Raw genomic sequence first — 27,606 nt, 5'->3', positions numbered from 1 at the left:
CATGGGAAACCTGGAAGTTACTGGGGACAACCTTTCTCTGTCCTGCCTGGGGTAAGACAGCATGCATGCACTCCTTATGAACAGAGTCCATGCTTCTCCAGCCTTTGTATCTGTGCCAGTGGTTCTCCAACCAGCCAAGGGTGCTTATCTCCTCCATGTGGGACCTCAGGACTGGGACACCCTATCTGTGGCCCAACTTGCTCATTCCCTAAGGCAGGTGTCTGCCTGTGCAATCTCCTTTTTCCTCTGAGTCCTCACCCAGGGCCCCAGGGCCTGACTCAATCACTTTGTTCCCTGTCCTACTGGATTATAAGTGTATCTTTCTCTCAGATTTCATTGTAAAGAAGTTCTTCTGCCAGTTTTTAGTTACTTTTCAGTGAAAATTGTTCCACAGGTAGATGTATTTTTGATGTGTTCACTGGAGGAGGTTTTCTCCTCATCATCTTACTCCACCACCTTGATCTCTCCCCTCTCTATTCTAATTTCTTTATTCTCCTATGACTAGACAATATGAAGAAATTTGTCTTCAAGTTCACAGATTTTTTTCTTCTGCTGGATTGAGCTAACTGTTGAAACCCTACTGCATTTTTTTTTCATTTATTGTATTTTTCATCTCTAGAATTTCTCTTTAGTTCTTTTTTATGGTTTCTATTTCTTTTTATTGACATATAGTTGATTTATAATATTGTGTTAGTTTCCAGTGTAACTTCTGTTCATATATTGTTTTCCTAAGTTCATTGAGTTTTTTATCTTTGTTCTCTTGAAATCTCACTTAGCTTACTTAATTATTTTCAATAACTTACAAATCTCTGTTTCTTTGGAGTCATTACTGGATAACTATGTGTTCCTTTGGTGGTGTCATGTTTCCTTGACTATTCATGGCTCTGTATTGATGTCTGCACATTTGAAGATGCTGTCAAGTCTTCCATCCTTTTTGTAACAGCTTTGGTGGGGAAAGATTTTCACATGGAGGCAGTTGATAGGGTACCAGGTGAGTAGGATGCACTGTCTTTGGTTTCTTGGAAGGCACTGTGGTGTAGTGTACACACAGCTTGTCAGCTGAGGTGGAGGTCAGCATGGGTCTTCAGTGTTCAGTGGCCAAGACTGCATAAGTAATGTGGGTAGCATTTGCATATAAGGCTATTGGGATCCTCTGAAGAGAATGCTGTTTAGGTTTTCTTGTTTTTTCTTTTTTCTTTCCTTTTTTTTTTTTTTTTTGCCTGAGGGGGAAATTTCTAGCCAAGACCTATATCTTGGCTCCTGTAGTCTGGCATGGTGGCACTCAGAGCAGTAGCAGAGCCAGTGTCCTGGTATCAGGCACATAAAGAATTGTCCTGGGACACCAGTGAACTTGATGCTGCTGTGGGGCTTGTGTCTAATTTGTGGGTTTGTGTAGATCTCCCATTGAACAGGGACATGGGTCTCAGAGGCTCACCACAGTGACTCCAGATAAGGGGGGGTTGGACATTGGAGGTGGAGTGTATGGGCCCTTGGTTAATAAGAAGCAATGGTGGCTTCAACCCAGGGGGCAGAATGCAATAGCAGCACAGCCTGGGGATAGGCATCAGTCTCAATTATGGCCCGAGGGGCCAGTCACAGGACAGCAGCAGCATGACACTGATGGGGATCAATTAAAGCTGAGTCAGGACCCAGGGACCTGGGCTCAGGTTTGTGGTAGCATTCCTGGGCAATGGCAGCTTAGACCTGCAACTTGGGACCTGGATCATGAATTTTATGAAAGTGGCACTACCCCCAGAAATTATGGTTCAGAGTTTCAACTTGGGAACCAGGAAGTGGGGCTCAGGGCAGTGGTAACATGGCTCTGATAATGGTGGGACAAAGTGCTGATCTGGGGCTGGGAGTGGGGTGCAGAGTAGGGGCAGTCCTGGTCCTATTTATGATGAGGTGATATGGCATCTCAATCTTAAAGTGTGTGACACAGCAGTTACTGGAGGCCATGAGGGCAGATCTTTCTGCACTGACAACTTTGGGGAGTAAATGCAGTGGGGGGAACTCCTGGGCATCTCCATCAGTTGGCATTAGCATTGATGAAGACTATGGGAGACTTCTGCATCAAAGGCCGCAAACATCAACAGGTGGTGAGGCTTGCTGGGGTTCTTGTGCTTTCCTTTTCCCCATGGAGTAAAGTTTCTCTGAGGGAATCCTTCCTTGTGCCAAGTTGCTTTTGAATGAGGGATAGGTGACACAAGTAATATGCTCTCTTAACTTTTCTATGAGGCCATCCTCAATTATTGAGCTCCCTGAGTTTTTACTTCTTATTTGTAGTGGAGATATTTCCCTGAGCTCTGTTCTTCAGTTTGTAGTTGTTTATTTATTGTTATTTTTATTTTGAGAGAGAGACAAATATCAGGACCTACAAGTCCTTTAACTTGCTGACATCACTCCCAAAAAAGCTTTTTTTGTTCTGCAAACCTTTCTTGAATTAACAACACCAATACTACATCCTCCATTATTTCTTATTTGGGCTTGTTAAAATCTGAAAGTAGAATAAATTTTTAGGGATTTTTCCCCAATCTATTACACATTTATTAAACTTGCTCTTAATTTGACAGTATTTTTTCAGGTTTTATTAAGGTATTGTCAAGAAAAACAGAGCTATACACTCGTTAAAGGTGGCAAGACATATTTTATTCAGACAACTTCAGTAAGAGAGAGAGACTACGGTATGAACTGAATTCAAATCCCACTAAGACAAAGATAACTAAGCTTTTAATTTTTAAGGGAGTACCATTAGGGAACAAACAGAGATTATAGGGAAGTAAAGCAGGAAAACGAGAAAGAGAATATTGGGCAATAGTAAAATGGAAAATTACAAAAGGGGTAGGTGGAGAATTACTGAAAATGATTTGGCAAGGTGAATTTGAAAAATGTACATTTTGTGGCTTGCCAACATTCCATTTTCTTGAGCAAAGGCTCAGCATGGGGACTGATATCACCTTTAGCAACATAGACTAGTGCAGGTGGAAGCTAAGCTAAAGTTTGGTCAAATCCCTTAGCACAATGTTCGGGCAAGTTCCTTGTGCATTGTCAGAGTCCACAGTGTAATTTACACATAATAAAATTCAAGTTAGTTGTTAAATTCAATAATTTTTAATAAATTTACAGATGTTTTCAGGCACCAAAGAAATATAATTTTAGAGCATTTCTATCACCACAAAAAGATCCCTCATGTACATTTGCAGTCATGTCCCTTTCCCAGTCCAAGCCCCAGGCAATTACTAACATTTCTGCCTCTATAAAATTTCATTTTCTGAACATTTCATCTAAGTGGAATAAAATAATTTTTGGCACTTTTCATCTGGCTTTTACTTAGCAGATTATTTTTGAAGTTTATATATGTTGTAGCATCTATCATTACATAACTCTTTTTTATAACAGAATGGCAGTTCATTGTACAGATATACCACACTTCATTTATCCATTTACCAATTGAGTTGAATATTTGTGCTGTTTTCACTTTTTGGCTATTATGAGTAAAACATATACAAATATTTGTATGGAAATATATCCATTTCTGTTGAGTACGTGCCTAGGTTTGGAAATGTTGAGTCATATGGTAGATCAATGATTGACGTTTTTAGGAAATGTCAATTTGGTACTCATTGTGATTTTAATTTGCATTTTCCTAATGGCTAAAGATGTTGAATACTATTTCCAAGGCTCACTGGCCATTCACATATTGTCTCTGGTAAAATTTACTTTAAAATCGTCTGCTAATTATTCCACTATATTATTTGACAACAATTTTAATTATTAATTAATTTTTTATTGAGGTATAATTGACACAACATTATATTAGTTTCAGGTATACAGCATGATGATTTGATATTTATATACATTGTAATGGTAAAATGATTACTTTCCATAATAACTCTAGTTAACATCCATCATCTTATTGTATATATATGATATATATCACATCTTTTATCCATTAATTTGTCAGTAGACACAGATTGCTTTCATATATTGGCTATTGTAAACAATGCTGCAACGAACATGGGAATGCTTATATCTTTCTGAGATTGTGTTTTTGCTTTCTTCTCAGAAGTGGAATTGCTGGGTTATATGGTGGTTCTATTTTTAGTTGTTTTTTTTTTTTTTTATAAAACTTCCATACTGCTTTCCATGTGGCTGCACCAATTTACATTCCCTCTAACAGTGCAGAAGGGTTCCCTTTTCTCTACATCCTCACCAACACTTGTTATTTTTTGTCTTCTTGATAATAGCCATTCTGACAGGTTTGAGGTGATATCTCACTGTGGTTTCGAATTGCATTTCCCTGATAATTAGTAATGTTGAGCATCTATCCTTGTACTTGTTGACCATCTGTATATCATTGTTGGTAAAATGATTATTCAGACTCTGTGTCTATTTCTCTTTTTTTCTTTTTTTTTACCTTGTTCATTTTTTTTAAACATCTTTTTTGGAGTATAATTGCTTTATAATGCTGTGTTAGTTTCTTCTGTACAACAAAGTGAATTAGCTATATGTATACATATATCCCCATATCTCCTCCCTCTTACGTCTCCCTCCCACACTCCCTATCCTAACCCTCTAAGTAGTCACAAACACCGAGCTGATCTCCCTGTGTGATGCAGCTGCTTCCCACTAGCTATCTATTTTATATTTGGTATTTGGTAGTGTATACATGTCAATGCTACTATCTTACTTCGTCCCAGCTTACACTTCTCCCTCCCCTTGTCCTCAAGTCCATTCTCTATGTCTGCGTCTTTATTCCTGTCCTGCCCCTAGGTTTGTCAGAACCATTTTTCTTTAGATTCCATATATATGTGTTAGCATACGGTATTTGTTTTTCTCTTTCTGACTTACTTCACTCTGTATGACAGTCTCTAGGTCCAGTCACCTCACTACAAATAACTCAATTTTGTTTCTTTTTATGGCTGAGTAATATTCCATTGTATATATGTGCCACAGCTTCTTTATCCATTCATCCGTTGATGGACACTTAGGTTGCTTCCATGTCCTGGCTATTGTAAATAGAGCTGCAATGAATATTTTGGTACATGACTATTTTTGAATTATGGTTTTCTCAGGGTATATGCCCAGTAGTGGGATTGCTGGGTCGTATGGTAGTTCTATTTTTAGTTTTTTAAGGAACCTCCATACTGTTCTCCATAGTGGCTGTATCAATTTACATTCTGACCAACAGTGCAAAAGTGTTCCCTTTTCTCCACACCCTCTCCAGCATTTATTGTTTCTAGATTTTTTTAAAAAACATCTTTATTGGAGTATAATTGCTTTACAATGGTGTGTTAGTTTCTGCTTTATAACAAAGTGAATCAGTTATACATATACATATGTTCCCATATCTCTTCCCTCTTGCATCTCCCTCCCTCCCACCCTCCCTATCCCACCCCTCTAGGTGGTCACAAAGCACCGAGCTGATCTCCCTGTGCTATGTGGCTGCTTCCCACTAGCTATCTATTTTACATTTGGTAATGTATATATGCCCATGACACTCTCTCACCCTGTCTCATCTCACCCCTTCCCCTCCCAATATCCTCAAGTCCATTCTCTAGTAGGTCTGTGTCTTTCTTCCCGTTTTGCCACTAGGTTCTTCATGACCTTTTTTTTTCCCCTTAGATTCCATATATATGTGTTAGCATACTGTATTTGTTTTTCTCTTTCTGACTTATTTCACTCTGTATGACAGACTCTAACTCCATCCACCTCATTACAAATACCTCCATTTCGTTTCTTTTTATGGCTGAGTAATATTCCATTGTATATATGTGCCACATCTTCTTTATCCATTCATCCGATGAGGGACACTTAGGTTGCTTCCATGTCCTGGCTATTGTAAATAGAGCTGCAATGAACATTTTGGTACATGACTCTTTTTGAATTTTAGTTTTCTCAGGGTATATGCCCAGTACTGGGATTGCTGGGTCATATGGTAGAGCTAATTGTAGTTTTTTAAGGAACCTCCATACTGTTCTCCATAGTGGCTGTTTCAATTTACATTCCCACCAACAGTGCAAGAGTGTTCCCTTTCTCCACACCCTCTCCAGCATTTATTGTTTCTAGATTTTTTGATGATGGCCATTCTGACTGGTGTGAGATGATATGTCATTGTAGCTTTGATTTGCATTTCTCTAATTATTAATGATGTTGAGCAGTCTTTCATGTGTTTCTTGGCAATCTGTATATCTTCTTTGGAGAAATGTCTATTTAGGTTTTCTGCCCATTTTTGCATTGGGTTGTTTGCTTTTTTGTTATTGAGCTACATGGGCTGCCTGTAAATTTTGGAGATTAATCCTTTGTCAGTTGCTTCATTTGTAAATATTTTCTCCCATTCTGAGGGTTGTCTTTTGGTCTTATTTATGGTTTCCTTTGTTGTGCAAAAGCTTTTAAGTTTCATTAGGTCCCATTTGTTGATTTTGGTTTTTATTTCCATTTCTCTAGGAGCTGGGTCAAAAAGGATCTTGCTGTGATTTATGTCATAGAGTCTTCTACCTATGTTTTCCTCTAAGAGTTTGATGGTGTCTGGCCTTACATTTAGGTCTTTAATCCATTTTGAGTTTATTTTTGTGTATGGTGACAGGGAGTGTTCTAATTTCATTCTTTTACATGTAGCTGTCCTGTTTTCCCAGCCCCACTTATTGAAGAGGCTGTCTTTTCTCCACTGTGTATGCTTGCCTCCTTTATGAAAGATACGGTGACCATATGTGCGTGCATTTATCTCTGGGTTTTCTATTCTGTTCCATTGATCTATATTTCTGTTTTTGTGCCAGTACCATACTGTCTTGATTACTGTAGCTTTGTAGTATAGTCTGAAGTCAGGGAGCCTGATTCCTCCAGCTCCATTTTTCGTTCTCAAGATTGCTTTGGCCATTCGGGGTCTTTTGTGTTTCCATACAAATTGTGAAAAATTGTAACAAGTTTTAATGGAGTATAAACTATTAGTAAAAATACTGAATCACGATGCTGTGCATCTGAAACTAATATATTGGAAATAAACTGTACTTCAATAAAAAATAAAAATAAAATAAAAATAAACAAATTTAAAAGTTCACTTTTAAAATTTTGGAATAATTATAGATTCCCTGGAAGTTGCAAAGAACTGTACGAAAGTGTCACATTCATTCTTCACTCAGCCTCCCCTAATGTTAACATTTTGAGAGAGAGGTGTCCCCAAAGTGGCAACACAGGTTATTCTCAACTTTTATCCCCTTCACAAGAAGGACAACTAACAACTATTCAAGGACAAGATTTCACAGAATACACTAAGGGTGAAACTGAAGCTCCTACTTGCATCACAGAGACCAAGACAGACCACATTAGAGGGTAAGAGGAGTGGCCACCTGTTGATGGCATTACCCTCTCCTAGGCCAGTACAATGTCACACTGAGAGGCCTCTCCTGAGCCCATGGTAGACATCCAGCTAATCCAGCATTGTGGGTCACTTCTTGGGAGCCCCCACTCAAATTTCTCTTCATGAGGATCATGGGGTAATCACAGGTCTTGACCACTAGGAATCTGATTGTCATGGAGAAGGGGGAGGGGCTTACAAGTACCCAGATCTTGGCAGACCCAGCTCCTACCTGAAACACCCAAGTAGTAATTACAACCAGCAGCTTTTCTCATCTGCAGAGCCAAGTTCGTGGTGCAGTCTGATCAGAGAACTCATAGGGATGCACGTGTGATTTGATTCAGGTCCTCAAAGAAATTTGCTAGACCTGGGGTGTGGTTTCCTCCTCTTTGCCCAGGCAAAGTAGCTGAATCAATGCCCCAATCAATGCTGAGTGTCGTCCCACATTTCTCCCAACCAAAAAAAAAAAAAAAAAAAAAAAAAAAACTGACTGGAAACACCTGAGAAGCTGCTTGGAGCTGACCCTCCAGTTCCACCCAGGCAGGGGAGATAATTCAAAGCCCCATGCACTGCTGAGTGTAGCTCCTGGCCCTACCTCACGAGGAAGCCTGGCTGGAATACAGAAAAGCTGCATAGCCCAGCAATTTTTGAGCCAAGAGTCTGGTATACAGAGATGTTTATCTTACATAGCAAAGCTTGTAACTCCTTTCAACCAGAGAACTTAGGGCATGAGTCAACTTGAGTTAACACCATAAAAAAAAGACCCTTTCTGAGCTCAGAGCAAGTTCTTCTCTGCCAGGCTGGAAATCTAATACATATCCATTCCCATTGCTGAGTACAGCCCTCATGAAGCCCAAATAGGCAACCCAACCAGAACACACAGGAAGCTGTATAGTCTATCTTCAAGCTCTGCTTATGATGGCACTTGAACAGAGAGCACGACCTGTGGCTTTCCTCATCTGCAAAGCAAAATCTGTGGACCTGACTGGCCTGGTAATTCAATACCCAACCTTGCCTAATTCAGCCCCACCTGCAAATGAGCCATCTTCATGGGATCTTCTTGGGACATGTTCTGCTGCTTCACCAGGGCAGGGAAACTAATTCAAATCCCCAACTACTGCTGGGAGTATTATCCAGTCCTGACTATCTAGGAAGCCTAGCCAGAGAATGTAGGCAACCACAGAGCCCATCTGACAGCCTCATGTGTCCAAGGAACCAAGCCAGCAGTCCTATCCAACGGTTCTCAGCCAGTGACATCATCCCCAATCACAGAGCATGGGTAGTCCCTTCAACAAAAAAATAGACCCTGTTAGCAACTGAATGATCTTACCAACAGACATATCCAGAAACCCAAACAAATATTACTGTTGAAGAACTGTCTGTGCCAAATCAAACCTGTAATATATGGAAGAGGAGACCACTTACCCAAATATGCAGATACCAACAGACATAATCAAGGATCATGAAAAATCAAATACAGATGACACCATCAAATGAAACTAATAAAACGCCAATAACTGACCCTAAAGAAATGGAGATCTATGAACTGTCAAAAACTTCAGAATAACCCTCTTAATGAATTTTAGTGAACTACAATAACACACAGAGAGACAATTAAGTGTAATTAGAAAAACAATGCATGAATAAAATAAGTTCAACAAATAATAGAAACCATAAAAAATCAAGAAATCCTAAGCTGAAAAAAGAGTGACTGAACTGAAGAATTCAATAGATAGCTTCAAAACCAAACTCTACCATGCAGGAGAAAGAATCAATGACTTAGAAGACAGGCCATTTGAAATGACCCTTTCAGAGAAGCAGAAAGAAAAAAAGAGTTAAAAAAAAGCCTATAGGACACAAATAAAAGAAGCAATAAAAACATTATGGGAATTCCAGAAGGAAAAGAGAAAGAAAAAGGGAAAGAAAGCATATTAAAAACAATAATGGTTGAAAACTTTCAAAACCTGGGGAGAGACATGGACATCCAGATACATGAGGCCCTAAGGACCCCAAATAGGTTGAACCTAAATAGTGCTACACCAAGACACATTACAACTAAATTGTCAAAAGTAAAAGACAAAGATAGAATTTTTAATGAAGCAAGAGAAAAGAGATAAATTACAAGGGAACTCCCATAAGAATATGGACAAATTTCTCAAATAAACTTTTCTAGCCAGGGGAAAATGCATTGATATATTCAAAATATTGAAAGAAAAGACTGTTAACCCATAATTCTATACTAAGTAAAAGTCCTGCAGAAATGGATAAATAAAGACTTTCACAAACAAACAAAATCTGAAGGAGTTCACCACCACTAGACCTACCTCAAAAAATGCTAAATGGAATGTGTGGAGTGGAACCAAAAGGATGCTAATTAAAATTATAAAAATACATGAAGGTGGCATAAAACTCAGTGGTAATGATAAAAACATAGTCAAAGTTACATTCTGCAATATCATAATGGTGGTGCAAAATTCAATACAACTCTAGTATAAAAGCTAAAAAGCAAACATATTAAAATGACCAAAGCTGCAACAATCTGTTATTGAATACACAATATAAAATATGCAATATCCTAAAATGTGAGAGGGAGGAGAAGTAAGGGTATAAAGTTCTGGAATGTAATCAAAGTTAAGTTTTTATCAGTTTAAAATTGGCTGTTATAATTTGAAAGTACATTATGTAAGCCTCATGGTAACGACAAGGGGAAAACCTATAGTAGTTACACAAAAGAACATGGTAAATAAATGAAAGCATACTGGTAACAAAAGACATCAAAGGACACACAGGAAAGAGCAGGATAAGAGGCAAGAAAACATGGACCTACAAGACAGTCACAAAATAGTAAACAAAATGACAACAATAAGTCCTTACCTATCAAAAATTACTTTAAATGTAAACGGATTAAATTCTACAATCAAAAGACATATTATGGCTAAAGAGATTTTATTTAAAAACCAATATTTTATAATACACTGCCTACAAGAGATTTATTTGGGTCTTAAAAACATACATGAACTGAGGAGGAAGAGTTGGAAAAAGATATTTCAAGGAAAGTGTAACCATAAAAGCAGGGGTAGTTACACATATACCATGCAAGTTAGACTTTAAATTAAAAATGGTCAAAAAAGACAGAGGGTAATTATATAATGATAAAGAGATCAATCCATCAATAATATATAACAACTGTAGGTATTTATACATCCAATATTGGAGAACCTAAATATATAAAGAAAATCTAACACAGCTAAAGGGAGAAATAAACAATAAACAAATAAACAAATCTCTTCTCTGATCACAATTGTATGAAAGTAGAAATCAATAACAAGAGGAAAACTGGAAAACTCACAAATACACGGGAATTAAATAACACTCTCCTGAAAAACTATTGGATTAAAGAAGAAATTAAAGGGGAAACTTAAAAGTTGTGCTGAAGCAATAAAAAAATGGAAACACAACATGCTAATACGTATGCAACAAAAGCAGTTTGAGGTGGAATGTTCATAGCAAAAAACATCTACAGGAAGAAAGAAACAAACAAACGAATGTCAAATAATCCAACTCCATGCCACAAAGAGCTAGAAAATACAAACAAACAAAGCCCAAAGTTAATAAGAGGTAGGATATAGTAAAGATCAGTAGAGAAATAAATGAAATAGAGAACAGAAAAACAATAGAAAAAATTAACAACACTAAGAGTTGGTTCGTTGAAAAGATAAACAAATTCGACAAATTTTAGTTAGACTAACCAAGGAAAAAAAGAGAATCGAAATCAACAAAATTATAAATGGAAAAGGAGACATTACAACTGACACCACAGAAATACAAAAGATCATAACAGGCAACTATAAACGACTATACATCAACATATTGTACAACCTAGAAAAAAATGGAAAAATTCTTAGAAGTATACAACCTATTAAGGCTTAATCACGAAGAAATAGGAAATCTAAACAGACCAATTACTAGTTAGGAAGTTTAATCAGTAATCAAATATCCTTCCACGAAGAGAAGCCCAGGACCAGATAGCTTCACTTTTGAATTTTACCAAACATTTTAAGAAGAATTAGGGAGAGCTTCAACACGGCGGAAGAGTAAAATGCGGAGATCACCTTCCTCCCCACAAATATATCAGAAATATAATTACATGTGGAACAACTCCTACAGAACACCTACTGAACGCTGGCAGAAGACCTCAGACCTCCCAAAAGGCAAGAAATTCCCCACATAACTGGGTAGGGCAAAAGAAAAAAAAGAGAGAAAAAAAATAGGGATGGGACCTGCACCAGTAGGAGGGAGCTGTGAAGGAGGAAAGGTTTCCACACACTAGGAAGCCCCGTCGCAGGCAGAGACTGTGGGTGGTGGAGGGGGGAAGCTTCAGAGCCAAGGAGGAGAGCACAGCAACAAGGGTGCAGAGGGCAAAGTGGAGAGATTCCCGCACAGAGGATCCATGCCGACCTGCACGCAACAGCCCGAGAAGCTTGTTTGCTCACCCACTGGAACGGGTGGGGGCTGGGAGTTGAGGCTTGGGCTTCGGTTGGATCCCAGGGAGAGGAATGGGGTTGGCTGCATGAACACAGCCTGAAGGTGGCTAGTGCACCACAGCAAGCTGGGAGGGAGTCCGGGAAAAAGACTGGAGCTGCCAAACAGGCAAGAGACTTTTTCTTGCCTCTTTGTTTCCTGGTACGCGAGGAGAGGGGATTCAGAGCACCGCTTAAAGGAGCTCCAGAGACAGGCATGAGCCGTGGCTAGCAGCACGGACACCAGAGACGAGCATGAAACGCTAAGGCTGCTGCTGCAGCCACCAAGAAACCTGAGTGCAAGCACAGGTCACTATCGACACATCCCCTGCCAGGAGCCTGTGCAGCCTGCCACTGCCAGGGTCCTGTGATCCAGGGAAAACTTCCCTGGGAGAATGCATGGCACGCCTCAGGCTGGTGCAACGTCATGCTGGCCTCTGGCACCACAGGCTCTGCCCGCATCCATAACCCTACCTCTGCCTGGCCTGAGCGAGCCAGAGCCCACGAATCACCTGCTACTTTAACCCTGTCCTGGCTGAGCGAAGAACAGACGCCCTCAGGCGACCTACATGCAGAGGCGGGTCCCACTCCAAAGCTGAACCCCGGGAGGTGTGCGAACACAGAAGAGAAAGGGAAATCTCTCCCAGCAGCCTCAGGAGCACCAGATTAAATCTACACAATCAACTTGATGTACCCTGCATCTGTGGAATACCTGAATAGACAACGAATCATCCCAAATTGAGGAGGCGGACTTCAGGAGCAATGATATATATATATATTTTTTTCCATTTTTCTCTTTTTGTGAGTGTGTATGTGTATGCTTCTGTGTTTGATTTTATCTGTATAACTTTGCTTTTACCACTTGTCCTAGGGTGCCATCTGTCCGTTTTTTTTTTTACTTAAAAATTCTTTTTTCTTAATAATTATTTTTTATTTTAATACATTTATTTTATTTTATTCCACTTTATTTTATCTTCTTCTTTCTTTATTTCCTCCCTTTTATTCTGAGCCGTGTGGAGGACAGGCTTTTGGTGCTCCAGCCAGGCGTCAGGGCTGTGACACTGAGGTGGGAGAGCCAAGTCCAGGACACTGGTCCACAAGAGATGTCCCAGCTCCACGTAATATCAAAAGGCGAAAATCTCCCGGAGATCTCCATCTCAATGCCAAGAACCAGCTCCATTCAACGACCAGCAAGATACAGTCCTGGACACCCTATGCCAAACAACTAGCAAGACAGGAACACAACCCCATCCATTAGCAGAGAGGCTGCCTGAAATCATAATAAGGCAACAGACAATGCAAAACACACCACCAGATGTGGACAGACCCACCAGAAAGACAAGATCCAGCCTCATCCACCAGAAGACAGGCACTAGTCCCCTCCACCAGGAAGCCTACACAACCCACTGAACCAACCTTAGCCACTGGGGACAGACATCAAAAACAACAGGAACTATGAACCTGCACCCTGCAAAAAGGAGAACACAAACACAGTAAGTTAAGCAAAATGAGAAGACAGAGAAACACACAGCAGATGAAGGAGCAAGGCAAAAACCCGCCAGACCTAACAAGTGAAGAGGAAATAGGCAGTCTACCTGAAAAATAATTCAGAATAATGATAATAAAGCTGATCCAAAATCTTGGAAATAGAATGGAGAAAACACAAGAAACGTTTAACAAGGACCTAGAAGAACTAAAGAGCAAACAAACAGTGATGAACAACACAATAAATTAAATTAAAAATTCTCCAGAAGGGATCAAGAGTGGAATGACTGAGGCAGAAGAATGAATAAGTGACCTGGAAGATAAAATAGTGGAAATAACTAATGCAGAGTAGACTAAAGAAAAAAGAATGATAAGAATTGAGGACAGTCTCAAAGACCTCTGAGACAACATAAACTCACCAACATTCGAATTATAGGGGTCCCAGAAGAAGAAGAGAAAAAGAAAGGGGCTGAGAAAATATTTGAAGAGATTATAGTTGAAAACTTCCCTTATATGGGAAAGGAAATGGTTAATCAAGTCCAGGAAGCACAGAGCATCCCATATAGGATACATCCAAGGAGAAACACGCCAAGAGACATATTAATCAAACAATCAAAAATTAAATACAAAGAACAAATATTAAAAGCAGGAAGGGAAAACAAAAAATAACACATAAGGGAACCCCCATAAGGTTAACAGCTCATCTTTCAGCAGAAAATCTGCAAGCCAGAATGGAGTGGAAGGACATATTTGAAGTGATGAAGGAGAAAAACCTACTACCACGATACTCTACCCAGCAACGATCTCATTCAGATTTGACGGAGAAATTCAAACCTTTAACAGACAAGCAAAAGGTAAGAGAATTCAGCACCACCAAACAGCTTTGCAACAAATGCTAAAGGAACTTCTCTAGGCAGGAAACACAAGAAAAGGTAAAGACCTACAATAATAAACGCAAAACAATTAAGAAAATGGTAATAGGAACTTACATATCGATAATTACCTTAAATGTAAATGGATTAATGCTCCAAACAAAAGACATAGTTTGGCTGAATGGATACAAAAACAAGACCCTTATATATACTGTCTACAAGGGACCCACTTCAGACCTGGGACAATACTGACTGAAAGTGAGGGGATAGGAAAAGATATTCCATGCAAATGGAAAACAAAAGAAAGCTGCAGTAGCAATTCTCATATCAGACAAAATAGACTTTAAAATAAAGACTATTACAAGAGACAAAGAATGACACTACATAATGATCAAGGGATCAATCCAAGAAGAAGATATAACAATTGTAAATATATATGCACCAAACATAGGAGCACCTGAATACATAAGGCAAATACTAACAGCCATAAAAGGGGAAATCGACAGTAACACAACCAGAGTAGGGGTCTTTAACACCCCACTTTCACTAATGGACATACCATCCAAAATGTAAATAACTAAGGAAGCACAAGCTTTAAATGATACATAAAACAAGATGGACTTAATTGATATTTATAGGACATTCCATCGAAAAACAACAGAATACACTTTCTTCTCAAGTGCTCATGGAACATTCTCCAGGATAGACCATATCTTGGGTCACAAAACAAGCCTTGGTAAATTTAAGAAAATTGAAATCATATGAAGTATCTTTTCCAACAACAACACTATGAGACTAGATATCAATTACAGGAAAAAATCTGTAAGAAATACAAACACATGCAGGCTAAACAACACACTACTTAATAACCAAGAGAGCACTGAAGAAATCAAAGAGGAAATAAAAAAATACCTAGAAACAAATGACAATGAAAACACGATGACACAAAACCTATGGGATGCAGCAAAAGCAGTTCTTAGAGGGAAGTTTATAGCAATACAATCCTACCTTAAGAAACAAGAAACATCTCAAATAAACAACCTAACTGTACACCTAAAGCAATTAGAGGAAGTAGAACAAAAAACCCCCAGAGTTAGCGGAAGGAAAAAAATCATAAAGATTAGATCAGAAATAAATGAAGGAAATTATAGCAAAGATCAATAAAACTAAAAGCTGGTTCTTTGAGAAGATACACAAAATTGATAAACCATTAGCCAGACTCATCAAGAAAAAAAGGGAGAAGACTCAAATCAATAGAATTAGAAATGAAAAAGGAGAAGTAACAACTGACACTGCAGAAAGACAAAGGATCATGAGAGATTACTACAAGCAACTCTATGCCAATAAAATGGACAACCTGGAAGAAACGGACAAATTCTTAGAAATGCACAACGTCCAGAGACTGAAGCAGGAAGAAATAGAAAATATGAACAGACCAATCACAAGCACTGAAATTGAAACTGTGATTAAAAATCTTCCAAGAAACAAAAGCCCAGGACCATTTGGCTTCACAGGCGAATTCTATCAAACATTTAGAAAGAGTTAACATCTATCCTTCTCAAACTCTTCCAAAATATAGCAGACGGAGGAAAACGCCCAGACTCATTCTACGAGGCCACAATCACTCTGATACCAAAACCACACAAAGATGTCACAAAGAAAGGAAACTACAGACGAATATCACTGATGAACATAGGTGCAAAAATCCTCAACAAAATACTAGCAAACAGAATCCAACAGCACATTAAAAGGGTCATACACTATGATCAAGTGGGGTTTATCCTAGGAATGCAAGGATTGTTCAATATACGCAAATCAATCAACGTGATAAACCATATTAGCAAGTTGAAGGAGAAAAACCATATGATCATCTCAATCGATGCAGAGAAAGCTTTTGACAAAGTTCAACACCCATTTATGATAAAAACCGTGCAGAAAGTAGGCATAGAGGGAACTTCCCTCAACATGTTAAAGGCCATATATGACAAACCCACAACCAACGTCATCCTCAATGGTGAAAACCTGAAACCATTTCCACTAAGATCAGAAACAAAACAAGTTTGCCCACTCTCACCACTATAATTCAACATAGTTTTGGAAGTTTTAGCCACAGCAATCAGAGAAGAAAAAGAAATAAAAGGAATTCAAATTGGAAAAGAAGAATTAAAGCTGTCACTGTTTGCACGTTACATGATACTATACATAGAGAATCCTAAAGATATTACCAGAATCCTACTAGAACTAATCAATGAATTTGGTAAAGTAGCAGGATACAAATTTAATGCACAGAAATCTCTTGCATTCTTATACACTAATGATGAAAAATCTGAAAGTGAAATTAGGAAAACACTCCCGTTTACCATTGCAACAAAAAGAATAAAATATCTAGGAAGAAACCTACCTGAGGAGAAAAATGACCTGTATGCAGAAAATTATAAAACACTGATGAAAGAAATTAAAGATGATAGAAACAGTTGGAGAGATGTACCATGTACTTGGATTGGAAGAGTCAACATTGTGAAAATGACTCTACTACCCAAAGCAATCTACAGATTCAATGCAATTCCTATCAAACTACCACTGGCATGTTTCACAGAGCTAGAACAAAAAATTTCACAATTTGTATGGAAACACAAAAGACCCCGAATAGCCAAAGCAATCTTGAGAAAGAAAAATGTAGCAGGAGGAATCAGGCTCGTCACTTCAGACAATAGTACAAAGCTACTGTAATCAAGACAGTATGGTACTGGCACAGAAACAGAAATATAGATCAATGGAACAGGATAGAAAGCCCAGAGATAAATCCACGCACATATGGTCACCGTATCTTTGATAAAGGAGGCAAGCATATACAGTGGAGAAAAGACAGCCTCTTCAATAAATGGTGCTGGGATAACTGGACAGCTACATGTAAAAGAACGAAATAAGAAAACTCCCTAACACCATACACAAAAATAAACTCAAAATGGATTAAAGACCTAAATGTAAGGCCAGGCACTATCAAACTCTTAGAGGAAAACATAGGCAGAACACTGTATGACATAAATCACAGCAAGATCCTTTTTGACCCAGCTCCTAGAGAAATGGAAATAAAAACAAAAATAAACAAAGGGGACCTAATGAAACTTAAAAGCTTTTCCACAATAAAGGAAACCATAAACAAAACGAAAAGACAGCCCTCAGAATGGTAAAAAAATATTTGCAAATGAAGCAACTGACAAAGGATTAATCTCCAAAATTTACAAGCAGCTCATGCAGCTCAATATCTAAAAAACAAAAAACCCAATCCAGAAATGGGCAGAAAACCTAAATAGACATTTCTCCAAAGAAGATATACTGATTGTCTACAGACACATGAGAGAATGCTCAGCATCATTAATCATTACAGAAATGCAAATCAAAACTACATTGAGATATCACCTCACACTGGTCAGAATGGCCATCATCAAAAAATCTACAAACAACAAGTTTTGGAGAGAGTGTGGAGGAAAGGGAACCCTCTTGCATTGTTGGTGGGAATGTAAATTGATACAGCCACTCTGGAGAACAGTATGGAGGTTCCTTAAAAAACTACAAATAGAACTACCATATGACCCAGCAATCCCACTACTGGGCATATACCCTGAGAAAACCATAGTTCAAAAAGAGTGATGTAGCAAAATGTTCATTGCAGCTCAATTTACAATAGCCAGGACGTGGAAGCAGCTGAAGTGTCCATCAACAGATGAATGGATAAAGAAGATGTGGTACATATATACAACGAATTATTACTCAGCCATGAAAATGAACGAAACTGAGTAATTTGTAGTGAGGTGGATGGACCTAGAGACTGTCATACAGAGTGAAGTAAGCCAGAAAGAGAGAAACGAATACCATATGCTAACACATATATATGGAATCTCAAAAAAAAAAAAAGAGAGAGAGAAAATGGTTAGAAGAACCTATGGGCAAGATGGGAATAAAGATGCAGACTTACTAGAGAATCGACTTGAGGATATGGGGAGGGGAATTGTAATCTGGGACAAAGTGAGAGAGTGGCATGGACATATTTACACTACCGGACGTCAAATTGATAGCTAGTGGGAAGCAGTCTCATAGCACAGGGAGATCAGCTCGGTGCTTTGTGATCACCCAGAGGGGTGGTATAGGGAGGGTGGGAGGGAAGGAGATGCTAGAGGGAAGAGATGTGGGGACATATGTATATGTATAACTGATTCACTTTGTTATAAAGCTGAAACTAACACACCATTGTAAAGCAATTATGCTCCAATAAAGATGTTAAAAAAATAAAATTAAAAAATTAGAATTAATGCTCATCCTTCTCAACCTGTTACAAAATATTGAAGAAAGGAATACTTCCAAACTCAATCTAGAATGCCAATATTACCCTGATACAAAAGCCAGTACTATAGGCCAAAAATCTTGATGAATACATGCAAAAATTCTCAGTAAAATACTAGTAAACTGAATGCAGTAGCACAGTAAAAAGATTATTTACCTTCACCATGTGGTATTTATCTCTGTGATGCAAGGAAGCTTCAGCATATCCAAATCAAACAATGTTATATATTATGTTAATAGAATGAAAGAAAAAATCATATAATCCTCTCAATAGATGCAGAAAAAGCATTTGAGATAATTCAACACCCCTTCATTATAAAAATTTAAATTATGTATAGAAGGAATCTAAGTTACATTTGACACACTTACAGCTAACATCAAATGCAACTGTGAATTGTTTAAAATTTTTCCTGTAGTATCAGGAATAAGACAAGAGTGCCCACCTTCCCCACTCCTATTGAACGTAATATTCAGAACCCTAGCCAGAGCAATCAGGCACGAAGAAATATAAAGCATCAGAATGGACAATGAAGAAATACAATTGTTCTTATTTGCAGGTAACATGATTTTATGGATACAAATGCTTAGATTCCACCAAGAAATGATTAGATCTAATCAGTGAGTTCAGTAATGTTGTAGGATACAAAATAAACATGCAAACATTAGTAATGTTTTTATACTCTAACAGAAATTATCTGAAAAAGAAATAAAGAAAAAGATCCCATTTATAATAGCATCAAAAACGATAAAATATTTAGGAATAAATGTAAACAAGGAGCTGAAAAATGTCTACACTGCAAAACACAAGAGCTTAAAGAAATCAAAGAAGATATAAATATTTGGGAAGGTATTGTTATTTATGCTTTGGAAGAGTTGATATTGTAAAAATGTCCATACTCTCCAAAGCAATCTATAGATTCAATAAAATTCCAATCAAGAATCCAATGGCATATTTTGCAGAAGTAGAAAAATTCCTGAAATTTATATGGAGACTAAAAGACTCCAAATGGCAAAGCAATCCTGAGAAGAAAAACAAACCAAGAGACATCACACTTCTTGATTTCAAGCTATATTATGAAGCTATATTAAAAAAAACAGTGTGGTGCTGGCATAAAAATAGACACATAGACCCATAAAACAAAATCAAGAGCCCAGAAATAAGACCATTGCATATATAGTCAACTAATATTTGACAAGGGACTCAGGAATACTCAATGGAGAAAAGACAGACTCTTCAACAAATGGTGTCAATTAAATAGATGTAAAATATGTATTTTTATATATCATATTTTACATAATATATATCATATATTATATACATGGTAATATATTATATATATATACATATTATAATTTATATATTATGTATTATATAATATGTATAAATGTCAATTTTATCTCAATGAAACTGAGAAAAAATATTGAATATGTATGGCACAATATATATTTGTAACTATGAAATTCGCATTGATAAATCCATCAAATTTAATCAAAATTTATCAATTATATACATACATACATTTTTGTGTGTTTGTAACTCTATAATTTCATTACATACGTAGCTTTGTTTACCACCATTATATCAAAGTATTTAACTGTACCATCTCAACAATACTCCCTCTTTTAACCCTTGTGATGAATCACACTCACTGCCTTCCTTTACTGACTTCAAGGGATTTAGATGCTGATCAAAGAAAAATATATAACCATGAGGTGGCAGCAGCATTCAACAAACTCTATTTAGGTGATCCTTTGGCAAGTGTGCCTAGAGGTATGGAAAGGAGATTGGGATTGTGGAGGCCATAAAAATGGGAACTCCTGGGGGACAGGGAAACCAAAAAGGAGCTTACATGTCTAAGTGATATTTCTCAACATCCCAGTGAGGAGTCTCTGGGTCAGAGGACAGCAGTATCTTGAGGTCTCTATAGCTCCAAAGTTTATATATCAATGGCTAACAGATGTTGGGTGCAGTTTGTGGGTTATGCAAAACAGGCGGATTCTAAATGGTTAAAGTCTGCTTATTTGGGCTCTCTTTAAAGCAAATGGAGAGGGAGATCAAGATTGCAGAATAAGAGGATGTGGAGATCATGTCCCCCCATGAACACATCAAAAATGGAATCTACACATGGAACTATTGTCACAGGAAACTAAATGGAAACTGTCAGAAGAACTCCTGTACAACCAAGGCTGTAAGAAATATACACATATAATTGGGTAGAAAGGGAAGAAAAGCATCAGGTCAGGACTTGAACCCCTGGGGGTAGACTCAGAGGAAAAAGGAGATCACATATGTAGACAGAGTCCTGGGATCCTATGCATAGGAGACAAGCCCCTGTGGCTGGTTGGAGAACTGCTAGCAGAGATAGAAAGCCTGAAAAAGCCTTGACTTGACTCATGAGGAGTGCACGAGCGTTGAATTGCCCCCCCAGGCAGGTAGAAGAGGGGTCTCCTCTAGTGGCTGCCACCTCACAGCATTCACCAGTCTAAGCTGAGTGAATGTCCCGGCCCTGCTCACTCCATGCCACACTTTGGCACTGGATCTAGGACAGTCAAGTCTCAGTCAAAGGACTCAGAGGCAACTCAGGAGCCTAAGGCCTAGCCCAGGTGGGGTGGCAGCAGACATTGTTGGTGATCACTCAAGAGGTGCCCCAGAAGGAGCCCAGACTTTTGATGGCAGCATGGGTGCCAGATTTCAGTGACCACCTCACTGCATGCCCCAGCCAAAGGCCTGTGAACACTCCAGCCCAGCACCCTTTATGCCAGAGCCTATCACTAGATCTGAAGTGGCTACAAAAGGGGAAGAGATGCAACAGTGGGCTGCATATGAGAAGCAGACGTCTATAGAGGAAGAGCAACAGAAATCTGTAAGCACACGAGCCCAAATTGCTGCAGTACTCCCTTCCTTTGGGGCAAAGTTCTCAGTGTATGGAGATGGAAAAACACAAATGTAAAGGCAAAAAAGCAAACTTTAGCAACTTGGGATCAGACTCCACCCCTGACAGCACGGTGTCAGCCACTGAGCAGAGAGAAAGTCCCACCTCACAACACATGTAGGCTCTAGATCCTCTAACAAATGTCACACCCATTACCAAGGTGAGGGCTGCCAGCACACCTTGAGGAAAGACATAACTGGCATCCAAATCAAATCAAGTTCTCTCATCAAAAGCATTTGGCACATGCAGATTTTATAGGGAAGCTCCCACATAAGAACACCACTTCAAGACCACAACAGGTATATCTTTTACTTAAATTCATAGAGACAGGGAAAGTTAAGTAAATTAAAAAGCAGAGGAAAGACTGTCAATTGAAATAACAAGAGAAAACCCATAAAAAATAGTGAAATAGAAATAAGCAATCTACCAGATACAGAAGTCAAAATATTGGTAATTAAAATGCTAACTGAATTATGGAAGATAATTGATCTAAACACAGATCAATTTAACAAGGAACTAGAAAATATAAAGAAGACCCAATCAAAAATATATAATTTAATGCCTGAGATTAAAAACACTAGAAGTTATGAATAGCAGACTAGATGACACAAAGGAACTCATAAATGATCTGGAAGATAGAATAAGAAAATCACCTATCAGAACAGCAGACAGAAAGACAAATGAAAAAAAAAATGAGTGCAACATATGTGATCTCTGGGGTAACATCACATGCCAACAATAGGATACAGGGGTTCCAGAAGTAGAAGAGAGAAAAGTATGTATTTGAAGAGTTTGTGGCTGAAAACTTCCCAAACCTAAAAAAGGAAACTGATATGCAGGTACAAGAAACACAGAGAGTCCCAAAGAAGATGAACCCAAAGAGACTCATACCAAGATATATCATAATTAAAATGTCAAAATAAGCAAAAACGGGAAAAGAACAAACAAGTGGAGACTAAACAACATGGTATTAAAAACCAGTGGGTCAATGATGAAATCAAAGAGGAAATCAGGAAATACCTCCAGAAAAAAGAAAATAGAAACAACATTCTCAAATCAATCAATGTGATACATCACATTAACCAAAGAGTAAAAATTACATGATCATCTCAATAGGTTCGGAAAAAGCATTTGACAAAATTCACATCCATTTATTTAAAAAAAAGTCATTGAAGTGGGTACAGAGGAAACGTATCTCACCAGGATAAAGTCCATTTATGAAAAACACACAGCCAACATCATACTCACTGGTAAATGCTCAAAGCGTTCCTGCTAAATTCAGGAACCAGAAAAGAATGCCCACTCTCACCACTTCTATTTAACATAGTATTGGAAGTCCTAACCACAACAGACAAGAAAAAGAAATAAAATGTGTCCAAATTGGAAAGGAAGAGGTAAAACTGTCACTATTTGCAGATCACATGATACTTTATGCAAAAAACCCTAAATTCTCCACACCAAAACTATTAGAACTAATAAATTAATTCAGCAAGGTTACATAATGCATGATTAACATATAGAAATCTGTTGCTTTTCTATACACTAATGAACTATAAAAAAGAGAAAATTTTAAAGACTTCTTTAAAATTACATCAAAGAGAATAAAATAACTAAGAATAAATGTAACCAAGAATTTGGAAGGCCCATACTCTTAAAACTATATAACACTGATGAAAAAAAAATGAATATGATAAAAAGAAATGTAAAGATATCCCTCGTTCTTAGATTGGAAGATTTAATATTGTTAAAATAGCCAAACTACACAAAGCAATCTAAAGATTTAATGCAATCTCTATCAAAATATGAAGGACATTTTCCCCAGAACTGGAATAAATAATTCTATTATTCATATGGAATCACAAAGACAAAAACACAACAAAGCAATCATTTTTAAAAAAAATTTTATTGGAGCATAGATGATTGAAAATTGTTAGTTTCAGGGGTACAGCAAAGTGAATCAGTTATACATATACATATATACACTCTTTTTTAGATTCTTTTCCCATATAGATCATTACAGAGTATTGAGTAGAGTTCCCAGTGCAATACAGTATGTCTTTATTAGTTATCTTTTTTTAACATCCTTATTGGAATATAATTGCTTTACAAAGGTATGATAGTTTCTGCTTTATAACAAAGTGAATCAGTTGTACATATACTTATATCCCCATATCTCTTCCCTCTTGTGTCTCCCTCCCTCCCTCCCTCTCCCACCCCTCTAGGTGGTCACAAACCACAGAGCTGATCTCCCTATGCTATGCGGCTGCTTCCCACTAGCTATCTATTTTACATTTGGTAGTGTATATATGTCCATGACACTCTCTCACATTGTCTCAGCTTACCCTTCCACCTCCCCGTGTTTTCAAGTCCATTCTCTATGTCTGCATCTTTATACCGGACCTGCCCCTACGTTCTTCATAACCATTTTTTTTAAAGATTCCGTATATATGCATATGGTATTTGTTTTTCTCTTTCTGACTTACTTCACTCTGTATGACAGACTCTAGGTCCATCCACCTCACTACAAATAACTCAGTTTTGTTTCTTTTTATGGCTGAGTAATATTCCATTGTATATATGTGCCACATCTTCCTTATCCATTCACCTGTCGACGGACACTTAGGTTGCTTCCATGTCCTGGCTATTGTAAATAGTGCTGCAATGAACATTGTGGTACATGACCCTTTTTTTTTTTTAAACATCTTTATTGAAGTATAATTGCCTTACAATGGTGTGTTAGCTTCTGCTTTATAACAAAGTGAATCAGTTATACACATACAATATGTTCCCATATCTCTTCCCTCTTGCATCTCCCTCCCTCCCACCCTCCCCATCCCACCCCTCTAGGTGGTCACAAAGCACCGAGCTGATCTCCCTGTGCTATGTGGCTGCTTCCCACTAGCTATCTATTTTACATTTGGTAGTGTATATATGTCCATGACACTCTCTTACCCTGTCACATCTCACCCCACCCCCTCCCCATATCCTCAAGTCCATTCTCTAGTAGGTCTGTGTCTTTATTCCCGTCTTGCCACTAGGTTCTTCATGGCTTTTTTTTCCCTTAGATTCCGTATATATGTGTTAGCATACTGTATTTGTTTTTCTCTTTCTGACTTACTTCACTCTGTATGACAGACTCTAACTCCATCCACCTCATTACAAATACCTCCATTTCATTTCTTTTTATGGCTGAGTAATATTCCATTGTATATATGTGCCACATCTTCTTTATCCATTCATCTGTCGATGGACATTTAGGTTGCTTCCATGTCCTGGCTATTGTAAATAGAGCTGCAATGAACATTTTGGTACATGACTCTTTTTGACCTATGGTTTTCTCAGGGTATATGCCCAGTAGTGGGATTGCTGGGTCATATGGTAGTTCTATTTTTAATTTTTTAAGGAACCTCCATACTGTTCTACATAATGGCTGTATCAATTTACATTCCCACCAACAGTGCAAGAGGGTTCCCTCTTCTCCACACCCTCTCCAGCATTTATTGTTTATAGATGTTTTGATGATGGCCATTCTGCCTGGTGTGAGGTGATACCTCATTGGTGCAGGTCCCATCCCTATTATTTTGTCTCTGTTTTTTCTTTTTTCTTTTGCCCTACCCAGGTATGTGGGGAGTTTCTTGCCTTTTGGGAGGTCTGACTTCTTCAGCCAACGTTCTGTAGCTGTTCTGTAGGAGTTGTTCCACATGTAGATGTATATCTGATGTAATTGTTGGGAGGAAGGTGATGTCCACCTCTTACTCTTCCACCCTTTTGAAGCTCCTCCCTAGTTATCTATTTTATATATAGTAGTGTGTATATGTCAATCCCAATCTCCCAATTAATGCCTCCCTGCCCTTTACCCTACAGTAACCATAAGTTAGTTTTCTACATCTGTGACTCAATTTCTGTTGTGTAAATAAGTTCATTTGTACCATTTTTTAGATTCCATATATAAGTGATATCATATGTTAGTTGTGTTTCTCTGTAGACTTACTTCACTTAGTATGACCATCTCTAGCTCCATCCACGTAGCTGCAAATTACATTATTTTTATTTTATTCTTTTTTATGGCTGAGTAATATTCCATTATACACATGTACCACATCTTCTTTATACACTCCTCTGTCGATGAACATTTAGGTTGATTCTATGTCTTGGCTATTGTAAATAGTGCTGCAATGGATATTTGGGTGCATGTATCTTTACAAATTATGGTTTTCTCCAGATATATGCCCAGGAGTAAGATTGCTGGATCATATGGCAATTATATATTAAGTTTTTTAAGGAACCTCCATACTGTTCTCCATAATGGTTGTACCAATGTACATTCCCACCAACAGTGTCGGATGGTTTCCTTTCCTCCACATCTTCTCCAGCATTTATTTTTTGTTGATATTTTGATGATGGCCATTCTGACCAGTGTGAAGTGATTCCTCATTGTTATTTTAATTTGCATTTCTCTAATAATTAGTGATTTTTAACATCTTTTCATGTGCTTTTTGGCCAAATGGATATCTTCTTTAGATAAATGTCTATTTAGTTATTCTTCCTAATTTATGACTGTGTTGTTTGTTTGTTCCTTTGATTTTGATATTGAGCTGAATGAGCAGTTTGTACATTTTAGAGATTAATCCTTTGTCAGTCACTTCATTTGCAAATATTTTCTCCCATTATCTGTGTTGTCTTTTCGTTGTGTTTATGGTTTCCTTTCCTGTGCAAAAGCTTTTAAGTGGAAATAGGTCCCATTTGTTTATTTTTGTTTTTATTATCATTACTCTAGGAGGTATAAAAAAAGATCTTGCTTCGATTTATATCAGAGAGTGTTCTGTCTATGTTTTCCTCTAAGGATTTTATAATACCCAGCTTTGCATTTAGGTCTTTAATCCATTTTTAGTTTATATTTGTGTATGGTGTTAGAGAGTGTTCTAATTTAATTCTTTTACCTGTAGCTGTCCAGTTTTCCCAGCACCAATTATTGAAGTGACTGTCTTTCTCCACTGTATATTCTTGGCTCCTTTGTCATAGATTAGTTGACCATAGGTGTGTGGCTTTATCTCTGGAGATTCTATTCTGTTCCAATTATCTATATTTCTGTTTTTGTGCCAGTACCATATTGTTTTATTTACTGTAGCTTTGTAGTATAGTCTGAATTCGGGGAGTCTGATTCCTCCAGCTCTGTTTTTCTTTCACAAGATTGCTTTGGATATTCAGGGTCTTTTATGTTTCCATACAAATTGTAAAATATTAGTTCTAATTCTGTGAAAAATGCCATTGGTAGTTTGATAGAGATTGCATTGAATCTGTAGATTGCCTTGAGTAGTATAGTCATGTTTACAATGTTGATTTGCCCAATCCAAGAACATGGTTTATCTCTCTTATCAGTTGGTGTCATATTTGATTTCTTTCATTAGCATCTTATAGTTTTCTGAGTACAGGTCTTTTGCCTCCTTACCTAGGTTTATTGCTAAGTATTTTACTCTTTTTGATGCATGGTAAATGGGATGGTTTAATTAATTTCACTTTCCGATCTTTTGTTGTTAGTGTATAGGTATGCAAGATATTTCCATGTATTAATTTTGTATCCTGTAACTTTACCAAATTCATTAATGAGCTCTAGTAGTCTTCTTCTTTTCAAATTTGGATTACTTTTAGTTCTTTTTCTTTTCTGATTGCTATGGCTAGGACTTCCAAAAGTGCTTTGAGTAAAAGTGGCAAGAGTGGACATCCTTGTCTTGTTCCTGATCTTAGAGAAAATGCTTTCAGCTTTTCCCCATTGAGAATGATGTTAGTTGTTAGTTTGTCATATACAGCGTTTATTATGTTAAGGTATGTTCCCTCTTTGCTCACTTTCTGGAGAGTTTTTTATCATAATTGAGTGTTGAATTTTGTCAAAAGATTTTTCTGCATCTATTGAGATGATCATACTGTTTTGTTCTTCAATTTGTTAATGTGGTGTATCACACGGATTGATTTGTGGATATTGAAAAATCCTTACATTCCTGAGAGAAATCTAACTTGATAATGGTGTATGATCCTTTTAATGTAATGTTAAATTCGGTTTGGTCATATTTTGTCACGTATTTTTGCATCCATTTTCATCAGTA

At 37.6% G+C, this 27,606-nt stretch overlaps 1 protein-coding gene across 1 annotated transcript in view; it reads left to right on the top strand.

Annotated features, from left to right (window-relative positions):
• FAAH2 (fatty acid amide hydrolase 2) overlaps window positions 1-27,606 on the top strand; it is a gene marked incomplete at its 5' end in the record, with an annotated part of 204,888 nt that overhangs the window by 24,204 nt on the left and 153,078 nt on the right. The window contains 1 exon segment of the mRNA XM_082377790.1: window positions 1,397-1,811. Within this exon segment, the coding sequence (XP_082233916.1) occupies window positions 1,397-1,811 (415 nt within the window).

Source organism: Balaenoptera borealis, assembly GCF_965194805.1.
Source record: "Balaenoptera borealis genome assembly, chromosome: X".
Taxonomy (NCBI): Eukaryota; Metazoa; Chordata; class Mammalia; order Artiodactyla; family Balaenopteridae; genus Balaenoptera; species Balaenoptera borealis.
This window is presented reverse-complemented; position numbering and strand designations above follow the sequence as displayed.